Raw genomic sequence first — 11,008 nt, 5'->3', positions numbered from 1 at the left:
GGTTGATATTGGTTTTTTGTGTGAAACGTCTTGACCACTGGAATTTGTTCCAGACACGCATGTTCCCCTTGGCATGAACTGAGTAACCTTTTCATGAGTGACGATTTTTGATAAGTCCATTATAGAGCTTAAACAGTTAGTCAGTAAGTTCATCTTTCACCAGCAAGGGTGAATATGGTATTTCACAACAAGAGCAGTTCCTGAAGGGGACACCAAAGGTGCAATCAAATGTACTGTGGTATTAAAGAACAATTGCTGATGACTACTATTAAACCATACTGAATAACTGAAACTTAAATAACTTCAGAGCTGTACTAGCATGTTAAAGGTTTTGTAGCTGGTCAGTTGCCATATTGTGGCTGCATTGATGCACAAGATTCAATCGTGGGTTAATGGCCTGAAATAAAAAAGACAAGGTCTGGTTGTACCTGTAAGTTAGTAGGAGAAAATAAATGTCAGACACATTTCTTTAAAGGTTACTTTTTCAAAGTAGCTACTTACTAGAGGGCAGCCACCTCCACCCACACACTCCCAGAGAGACTGCTCCACAGACACTCACACCTACCTGCACTAAAGTGTGTGTAGATGAGGGCTGGTACAGTGGACCACACCACAGTGAGGCATATGAATCTTAAAATCTTAAAAAGACATTGCTATGACAAGCACAAGTGTTTTCAAATGAATGTTATCACATTATTTAAAATTATATCTTTAGTGCCACTGAGGGAGATGACTCAGTTTTTTCCCCAGGGGATTCTAAAATGTGAGGATTTGTAGCTTTTCTTGATCTAACATAAGAGTATATGTAATTTGGCGTTCAGACTGTTGGTCAGACAGACAAAACATTACACAGTGTACCCTGGGACTGACATTTTTCTCTCTCACTATCCTGATACGTTGCAGACAAAACAATTATGTGGGAAAATAATTTTAAGGTTAATTGATAATAAAATAATTGTTAATTGCAACCATAATCCAAAAACAGCATATAGGATATAGTAGCTCAAAGCACCAGTGTACCAAGCACAGCCTCACAAAGCTGCCGGCATGGCTCTAGACCCTTTTTTTAATGGATCATAATGACAGTATAGAACCCCTATTCATCCTGGCTATTCGTTGTGTTAATTATCAAAACTATCTTGTTGTGTGTTCCATACTCAGGTTTCAGCTTCCATCAGTTTAAAGAAGGTGTCCAGATGCTCAAAGTGTGTAATTACCATTTTATAATATGAAGAGGCACTAATGGTCAGCCATGAAATAGCTAGTGTGGGACAGTGTGTGGGCTTCTCTGAAACTATTTTTTATTCAAACTTTTTCCGCATTTCTTTCCTCCAGGTGACCAGCTGTGACCTCAGACCATGGCCTACACTCTAGGCTCGACCAATGAGGGCCAGACGCGCAGTGTTGGACCTCAGCACTGCGTCACTCGGGTGGAGCTGTCTGTCACCGCAACCAGCCTGCTGGACCGAGATGTAGCCTCCAAATCGGACCCGTTCTGCGTTCTCTTCCATGAAGTGGATGGAAACTGGGTCGAGGTAAGGATAGAGGGATGATAGAAGAAAAACTGCCAGATGGAGAAAGACAGAGGTGGAGAAAGAGATATTAAAGAAAGGTGTAGGAGTGAAGAAGAGGTGTGTTTTGTCTACATAAAACAGGTGGAAAATCAGCAGGATGAAAATGTCAGATTGGGGAGAAAAGGCTGAAGAGGAGATAATATATTCATGTTCGGATCATACGGAGTGAAACTCATTTCTGGTGCTTCTCCATGCTGTGTGTTGCAACTCCGGGAGGTGGAAAGCCGAGGATAAATGGGAGACAGAAATAAAGATTGAATGGACGATGGAAGATTTGAATAAGTGCTTTCAAGGTCAGGTCCACCATGCTCTGCCTGCACAGCAAAGAGGATTTTGTCTGTTGTCTATGTTACTTTATAAGCACTATATGTTGTGAACCAGATCCAAACTCATGATGTCTTGACCATCTGGCATGAACCAGGCCTGCTGAGCCCAGTAGGATGTTGAAACATTTGTGAGCGTTTTTCCAGGCTCTGTAGATTTGGCGCATTTGGGGGCTGCCAAGATAATAATATATGTTTCCTCAAGAAAGCCTTTTTTTAGTATTGATAACAATGACATAAGAGCCAGCCTGATAAGTAGGTATACAATATTATATTGCAGATATACTGTATCAATATATATGTTGTGAATTTTCAACTATATACAACAATATTGGGCTCAGAAAAACAGTATTGGTCATACTGTAATTGAAATTCCAGGCACTGCCATTATATCATCACTTCTATCCTTTGATTGGAAAAAGAAAAAGACGTCATAGACCATAGTTTTATAAGCAGGGACAGCAGAAAAGACTTGCTGAACGTGAAAATCCTGGGTGGATAGGAAATTTGAAAATTTGAACTTAGACTTTAAAGTATACAGTCTATGGTTTGAAAGTAAAGAATAAAAAGCTTGTAATATTGTGTTGTCAAAGATAGTCTTTGCTTTGCGCTGACTGAAAGCAAGAAGATGCTGTAGTCAGATTTCCTGCCTAGCTGTTAGCTTGGAGGTCTCTGAGCAGATTTAGCTTGTTTTCTTGTTTGCTTAGACTTGTCCCATGCAGGCGTTTGCTGCCTCAGTCCAAAGATATGCAAGTCGAAGGCCTGTTCACACCAGGATTTAAAACAGTAAAATTAAATGGCGAGGTCAATTAGTTCCACTGGAAAACGCTACAATTATTTGGTCTGCTCAAGGAGGCTAAATTAATCAGTGCAAATGCTCTGTGTAGAGTTCAACTTTGGTGAACTTTGATATGCGAAATCAGGCCGCTGATTAATAACAAGCCATCTTGGCAGTGTTGACCTTTAAGGGAAGCAGAGATTCCCAAATTGAGGAGGCTATCGTAGCTTGTAGGCTGAATGACACAGGGAAGGCAATATAATAGTAGAAAGAATATAACAACCTCTCAAGGGTTTATTCCACCTGTAGCACACTGTGTAGTGGAACAGGCTCTCATCCCAGGACACAGCTAGGAATAGATAGGATTGAAAGATTGAAATAGGGATTTGTTATGAACTGAAATAAATGAGCACAGTAACAATTAGTATCAGAAATGATTAATTGTAGAATATATTTCACTATAGATTTTATGCATATGAATACATATAAAAAGTTGAGTCCAGCCACATTGTATTTTGTGTTCTGTTTCTTGTTTGCAGAGCCTTTTGCTTCACTTTAATTCTATAAGCAAATGCAATGTAAATGTATGATGTACAGTATGGTGTAGAAAAAGAAAGCTGGAGATGCTCAAGAGGAACATGGTGATGAAGTTTTGGTGTGTGTAGGCAGCTGCCTCAAGGCTTTTTGTAGCGAACAGCTGGTCAACAGGGCAAGCTGGCTATGGTGTACGTGTGTGCGTGCGTTCCTGTGCGTGTGTGTAGGCGAGTGCCTCGGGTTGTAGCTAGCTGTCGGTCAGCAGGGCATGTGGCTCCGATGTGAAATTGCTAACCGTTACTATGGCAACAGGAAGGGAAACAAAAGCTTACTGCTCCTGGAGTGGAGGAAACGATGGAGGAGGCGAAATGAGGCCCAAACCTTTTCTCGGATATTATCCACAGCTCGCTGTTTCTCTCACACCCTGGCTTTCTCACTTTCTCTGATCCCCTACTGTTGGCTTTGTTTTCTCTCCTCTGATTGCCTTTATCGTTTCTTTCACCAACCTTGCGCTCTGTGTCTCACTCTGTTTTACTGTCTGTCTGTCTGTTTGTCTGTATCCCATGTGAGATGGAGGTGTGAGAAACAGCTGGGTTCATCGGGGAAAAAAGGGTATGAGAGGGTAAGAAAGGGACAAGAGTGTGAGAGCAAGGAGATGTGAGAGAAGCAGATGAAAAGAGTGGAGGGGTAGAAAGGATGAGGGGAAATTAAAAAGACCAAAAGGACAAAGGTGCGAACATGATTGAGCGACAGATAGGAAAGCGTTTATGGAGGAAACCATGATTGAAAATGTAATAGAAACCTAAACAGGTGTTAATGAGGAAATATATATCTGTGCTATGTAAATAATGTGGCACCTGTTAGCTGACTACTAACTCAACTAACTCCAAATCCTCATACTAATCTCAACACATGTTATGGACGCAGATTCCTGCGACACTGCAAGTGAGAAGTCACATTCAGTGTGATGCCAGAATCAGTGGGGTATAAAATCTCATCTTCAGCAGTGTGTTACTGTTGGGTGAAGTCTCATGTAGCCTTGGGACGTCATTTGCAGGATAATTTTTCGTGATAATGAACCATGTTTTCAATTAAATTTTTGCTTTATTATACAAATTTTGGATGGAGCATCTGAGAAAAATTAGCTGAATGAAACTTCATCAGAACAGTGTTTGTCTCCTTCGTTAGGTTACTTTTTGGTTCAGTGATTTAACCGATTATTTCAAATATCTCAATAAGGGTCAACCCTGGATTATTGAAGCTAATAAATCTAAAAAAAAATAAATAATGGATTGAGTCTGTGTGTGATGTTAATGTTGAAGATCATAGTGACAAACCAAAAGACAATGATCACTCAGTTCTGTAGCTTCCCTCAGTTTTGCGGAGTGTCTGTTTTCTCATCATATTTGTTTTACAGCCTATGAGGGCTTGTGTTCACACAGTGTTTTTATTTGGCAGAAAAGCACTGCAGTGCACTTGATTGAGAGAAAAAACGCTGCACGTTTTTTTGAATGACATCTGCCAACACTATGGTAACAGAGGGCTGACCACACAAGCTTCCAACGCGAAGGGTGATAAAAGCACAAAACTCCCCAGCATTCAGTGTGCAGACAATCAGCTCCCACAAATGGAATTTTCTGTCCCTGTTACAACAGTTTCGATCTGATAAAGCTCAGGATAGACATACACACCCAAAACAAGCTTTTCCTCGATTTTCCGGATTACCAGGGTGACGGGTGACAAGTCCTGAACGATCTGATGTATGCTTGGATGCCTGAAAAAAATCCACTGTGACGCCAGCACCTTTCTAAAAAGTTGAGTAATTTTCAACTTGACGTGCTTGGAGCTGCTGCACAATTAAGACAGGGCACTTTGAAAAAAGACACTGGGCCAGATGGTATTCCTGCATATGCTTGCTCCTCATTTGAAACAATTGAAAAAAGACACTGGTGCTCAGAAAAAAATGCTATTTGGACACAGGCCCAGGGATCAGATACCATAAATTCACTGTACACGACATACCATACATACTGTAGATAGCAGAAAAAGTTAAAGACTAGCTAGTGATCATAGTGGAACAGTGATCGAGACTTCTCATGAATTGGTTTAAAACAATGTAGGATAGAAAGGGAGCGAGTAATGGACCTGGGTGAAAACCAGAGTCATGTTAGCTGGCATATGCTTTTTGCTTGGACGGTAAGGAGCTCTTGGACCTTGTTGTTTCATCAGTTTGCAGACATTGTGATGTGAAGTCACTCTTCGTCTTTGATGCTAAATGCTGTTAACTGTTTTTAAAATCTGCTGCTGCTTGTCGATCACACACATATCATATTGCCAAATAGTCCGTCCTGGTTACTCACCGATTCACTCTTTTTACACAGAACACATTGGGCACTGTTATTACCTCTGTTGTACAAAGAAAAACAAATTTAAGATTTTAAGCAGTCATGTTCTAAACCCAGAGTAGTCACACAACTCTCCAGATAGCACCAACCAACCAAAAAATAACTGACAATCAACAAACACCTATACACAATGAGAAATGTTGTGCTCATAAGGGAGATGGCGGAACACACACCAAGAGGCTAAGCAGCACAGTGGACAAATAGTGGAGTGTTATTGTAGCTTATGTGTTTATTCTTCGAGTTTGACCACAGTCAAGACATTTTGTTGTTAGCGCCCTGTAGTAATCTATTGTTGCATCCAGCTGTTCATATTGTTGTAATGGCACCATTTGTATCTCAGAGGAAAATGCACGTTTCAGATCTATAAAAAACACAAAGGCAAAAAGAGGATTGTGCCACAGGATCTGATCCATTTCCAGAGCCAATCAGCCGGGTTCAAATCCATTGCCACACGAATATGAGACATGCACATCAGCCTGACGGGCTGCCATGATGCCCCAGTAATATCAAAAACGCTTTTCCCTCTGAAACAGGTCTGCAGCTCATGTCTCTTCTCAGTTCTTTAGTAATAACAGAGCTGACTATCAGATATTTTGGAACAAAGTATACATTATAGGCAGTAAAAGGTTATTTTTGATTTACAGTTATTTGACACTATACTCAAAGTGAAAACACTCACACATGTCAAACAGTCATGATTTTTAGCTGCCTTGGGACTGAATCAGAACACAATTATTTGTATTTTCTGCTGTGACCACTGTGCAAAGAGTCTAGTTGTACAATTGAAGAACATAGAAAGATAATGAATGATAAAATAAGAAAGAGCAACAACTCCTGATTGGACAGTCTAACTTGTCTAACACTGCAACATGTGTGTCAGAGAACAGCTGACCACCATAAGGCTCCTGATCTGGAGAATGGTGAACAAGGAGTAAAACATTTTACAATGTGTTGCCTCACTAGCAGCTCTATGAGGCTGTACATAGGCTAACATACTTATGTTTAGGAGATAAATGGCTTACCTTGTTCACCAGGTGTGTCAGCTAACATTTAGAAATAAGCTCAAAACACAAAAAGCCTGCACTAAGGGGAATGGTATTAGTTTTGCTGACAACTGTCTTAACCAAAAATTTTGGACAATTGAAACAAGGCAGTTTAACAACAGCTATAGAAATGCACATATTTAGATACTGAACATACATTCCCATGTCCCTTAGCATATAATCTAAAGGAAGATGCTATTTACAATGTGGAATTCTGACCTGATGAGTGCACCAAAATGACACAATTTCATGGCAATTCATCCTGTAATTTTCAAGATCTTTCACACCTGATTGCCCTTAATCTATGTGGTAACTAGTTTAAATCAGCTCACTTAAATTTAGTAATACTCATGTCCAAACACTGAAGCACCAAACTACATTTTATTACCCCAGTGATAAAATATGACATCAAAGTAAAGTGCTTTGTTTTGTGCCTGTGAATTAGCAGCAGAGATGTAATTCAGTGCCAGGGTGTTGACTTTTCTTGGCAACCATCTCCAATGTACCCGTCCAATGACCATTCAAAAATGCCTTTTATTTTCACTCCAATTCAAAAGTGGCATATAGTGACCTCATCTAATGGTGGATAAACACACTATGCAGTGTACTCTGGGTGAGTCACTCTGGAGAGTAGCACTGCAAGTGAGTATTAGTCATCCAACCACCTGGTTTTAAGGGACCCAGAGCAAATAACATGACTCTCATAGTGCTCTTACAGACGCCCACACACTCTGAACTGTCTGTATGCTGTCGGGGCTATATTTTGGGGGGTGATGAGAGCTCATCACACCTCAGAACGGGATTGACCTGGGAAAAGTAGCACTGAACTCAACACTGAACCAAATTGCTCTTGTGTGAGGGTTCACAGTGCTTAAATCTAAGTAAGACAACTCTGCAACTTTACTAAACCTATTAGTCTTTTTTAGCCCTTTGCTTTACATTTGGGTCAGTCTCGCTAGTGCACTCTCACCATACCCTGTTTCAGGCAGTAGCAGGTTGCTCTTTGAAACTGCTGAACATTACCTGCCCAGCATAAAAGATGGACAGACAATTTTAGTAATTAGCTCCAGAAGAAAGCAGCTAAAGACCAAATTTTTTCTTGTGTCATGGCTCTCGGGCATTGTCGATCTGCAGCCCTGGCGACTTTGGTGATATAGTATGCTGACTTTTGTCTTGTAACAGCAGGAGCTGGAATTTTCCTCCTCAAAATGAAAGAATGATATAATAATTTGTAATTACATGGCAAAATATGTACCTGCTTTGATAACATGTAAGCATACAGACATTAGCATTTAGCTCAAATCACAGCAGTACAAGTACTGGCCTCACAGAGCCACAAGCATGCCTGTAAACTCTGAGTCGTGGTTCTCGGGCCATGGTAGAGACCTACAGTGCTCACTACTGCTCATGAAAATTGTAAACTTTTATTTGTAAAAATGTATTTGTGCAAATTGTTAAAACACATCTGTTAGCCTGATAGGAGCTGTAATAGAAGTTTCATGGTGTTAGGGTAATGTGATACCTACAAATACCAAAATATTTCATCACATAGGCCCACTAATTTACATTTATCATACCTTGATTTATTCACACTTTTCATACATTTTTCATATATTTGTAAAATAGATACAAAATATACCCTTTTTATTTGTAACATTTTATTGCTTTTGCTTTTGTATTTCATTACTGGTGATAATATGGAGAAACTCAATCCAGCAGAGTGGTAAATGAATTGGAGTGAAGGCAGCCAGAGACTACAGTGGCTTCATTATCATTATCATTTGAGTCGGTACAGGAATTAGAGAAGCTGGATGTGGAGGAGTCAGAGACAAGCTTCACTGACACAATCAGACACCTACCTGTTAGCATAATGGTATGATTAAATCAGGTTTTCCATGTAAACACATTGTCTTGAGTTTGCATGTAAATGTATAAAATGTGACATAAATTATTTTATTCAGTTAAATGGTGCATTCTTATTCACAGTCCCTGAGCAGGTTAATGTTTAAAGTTTAAACTGAAAAAAAAAAAGACTCATGTTTTTGATCACTGTAGAGTTTCTTTTTAGTAAATCAGACTGCTGCTCTGGTTGCACAGGTAAAGCTGCAGTCCAATTGAAATGCATGTAAATCAGTTTTTTGTTTTAAAAGTCTCTCCTTGTTTCTTGTCTTTTAGCTTGGCCGAACTGAAACAGCAGTGAATAACTTGAACCCAGTGTTTGGAGTGAAGTTCCAGGTTGACTACCACTTTGAGGAGATCCAGAAGCTCCGATTTGCCATGTTCGATGAAGACAAGTGTGCCACGCAGCTCTACGAACACGACTTCCTGGGAGAATTCATTTGTACACTGGGAGTGGTATGGAGCGATTTCTCCTCTTCTCCTTCATTTACTATTTCATAAAGGATGAAACTTGATACGCATGTACAGTTCGGGGCGCTGAACATTTTCAGAGATGGAGCCATTGGAAAAAATGCCACATGGTGACCATCGTGGCCATTTTGCTTTCTGCCATTACTGAACTATTTGTTCTGCATCATATCTCCTGGACTAAGCATGATAACACAGAAAAGGTGATGTCCACCCCCATGTTTTGATAACCAAGGATTACACAGATGTCATATATGACATGATGAATTGCTCAGGTTAAGAGGTGATGGGGAATTCTGTTAAAGGGATAGTTTGTGTTTTTTGAAGTGGGGTCATATCTATAGTCGGTCTGTTCTCTACAGTAATCACCGATCAGCGCAGCCTCAGTTTGGAGAAGCAGAGAGCCGCTCCAGCCTAGATGCTCAGCTTTGTACTGCAGTGAACGGAGTTCAGATTCAAAGCGAATTTTAATCACCCAAAACAAGGCCCATCTAAAAACATCTATATCAGTTCAAGTGTATGTTATATAGAGAAAATTCACACCGCTTTACATTGCCATCAGACTGCCCTTTCTTATGGGAGTATATTTTATCAACCGTAGAACCTCCGTATCCCTACGCATGTGTAGAGGCTTTGTCCTCGCTGCAGCAGCCCCGGTTCAAGTCTCGGCCTGGGGCCCTTTGCTTCGTGTCACTCCCCCTCTCTCTCGTCCTGCTTCCTGTTGTCTCTTCAGCTGTTCTGTCAATAAAGCCAAAAAAGTGTGACAACAAGACTAGATACTACATATCAGGCACGATTGTTAAAATAATTCTGCGATAATTTAGAACTGGAGGAAGGAGATCGGAGTCAGCTCAAGGTTCAAACAAGGTTTTAATCTTGTACAAGAGGAGCATTCACAGAGCAACACGCAGGTCTGTTACAAAGTGAAGACTCAATTTCTGAAGAGAAAAGCATGGTATATATCTCTGTGGGTGTGTTTTCACTCAATTAGTTCCTAATTTATGACCTGCACTTAAAGGAATACTCCACAGAGAGGGAAGTGATAAGCTCCAGTGGTCACTCAATACCAGACACAGGTAATAAAACGGCCTAAAACAAGGTCACAGGTTACAGGTCATGTTAAACAGGTACATTGAACATTCCTATGTAAGACTTCAGTTCACATCTCTCTTTGAAGTACAAAATTTCCATCACAATGATACTCATTAACATGTTGACCCATGAGCACTCAGTAGTCATTACTACATTATTACCCAAGTTCTCAATAATCAGGGGGTACACCACACCCGTCTTCAAACTCGGTCTTCATTTTGATTCAACTACACCCCTATCAGGTTTCATGACTGAATTTTGCACAGTTATAGTGCTATGACACTGACAAAATGTGCTCACAGACAGACATACCGGTTCACCTTTGGAGGGGAATGGGCATGTGTGTGTTTATGTGTGAATGTGTAAACGTGGTATAGTTAACTTGTTTCACCAACTTCTCTAATAATGTCATCTGTTCCATTGCACCATTCATGTTGCAGCAGGTGTGATCCCACTGACAGATGGTCTACAATTTTACCTAACCTCATTTATCTCAACCACAAACCTGGCACATGCAAGTTGCTCAGGTCATATTTTTGTGGGGCAGTGGTAGCCTGACCCTAATCCTATCCCCGGACTGGCAGCGCATGCCACTCGCCTATTACCAACACTGAGGTGTACTTTAACAAGGCACCTTAACCCCAAAGCTCCAGTGGCTGGTAGATCTGACACTGAGCAGCTTTCAGGAGTGAATGGATAACTGTGTGATTGTGATCATGGTGCCTGAAAAAGAGAGCTCTCATAAAAAGTAAAATGGCCACCATGGCTGCCATGTTTGTGATGGCTCCATATCTGAATATAGACTGTCCAAGTGTACTTAGCTTAATGTTTTATGGAAAAGTGAACAATTTACCTAAAACTTGGCGGATAACATCTGGACTGATATTTGCTA

At 40.4% G+C, this 11,008-nt stretch overlaps 1 protein-coding gene across 1 annotated transcript in view; it reads left to right on the top strand.

Moving 5' to 3' along the window:
- cpne2 (copine II) overlaps nucleotides 1-11,008 on the top strand; it is a 49,850-nt gene that overhangs the window by 3,247 nt on the left and 35,595 nt on the right. Inside the window, exons 2-3 of the mRNA XM_030424534.1 lie at nucleotides 1,336-1,535; nucleotides 8,833-9,012. Of these exons, the coding sequence (XP_030280394.1) occupies nucleotides 1,359-1,535; nucleotides 8,833-9,012 (357 nt within the window). The 5' untranslated portion in view covers nucleotides 1,336-1,358. The remainder of the gene's footprint in view (nucleotides 1-1,335; nucleotides 1,536-8,832; nucleotides 9,013-11,008) is intronic.

This window comes from Sparus aurata, chromosome 8 (assembly GCF_900880675.1).
Source record: "Sparus aurata chromosome 8, fSpaAur1.1, whole genome shotgun sequence".
Classification (NCBI taxonomy): domain Eukaryota; kingdom Metazoa; phylum Chordata; class Actinopteri; order Spariformes; family Sparidae; genus Sparus; species Sparus aurata.
The sequence above is the reverse complement of the archived record's forward strand: the minus strand, read 5'-3'. Positions and strand labels throughout refer to the sequence as shown.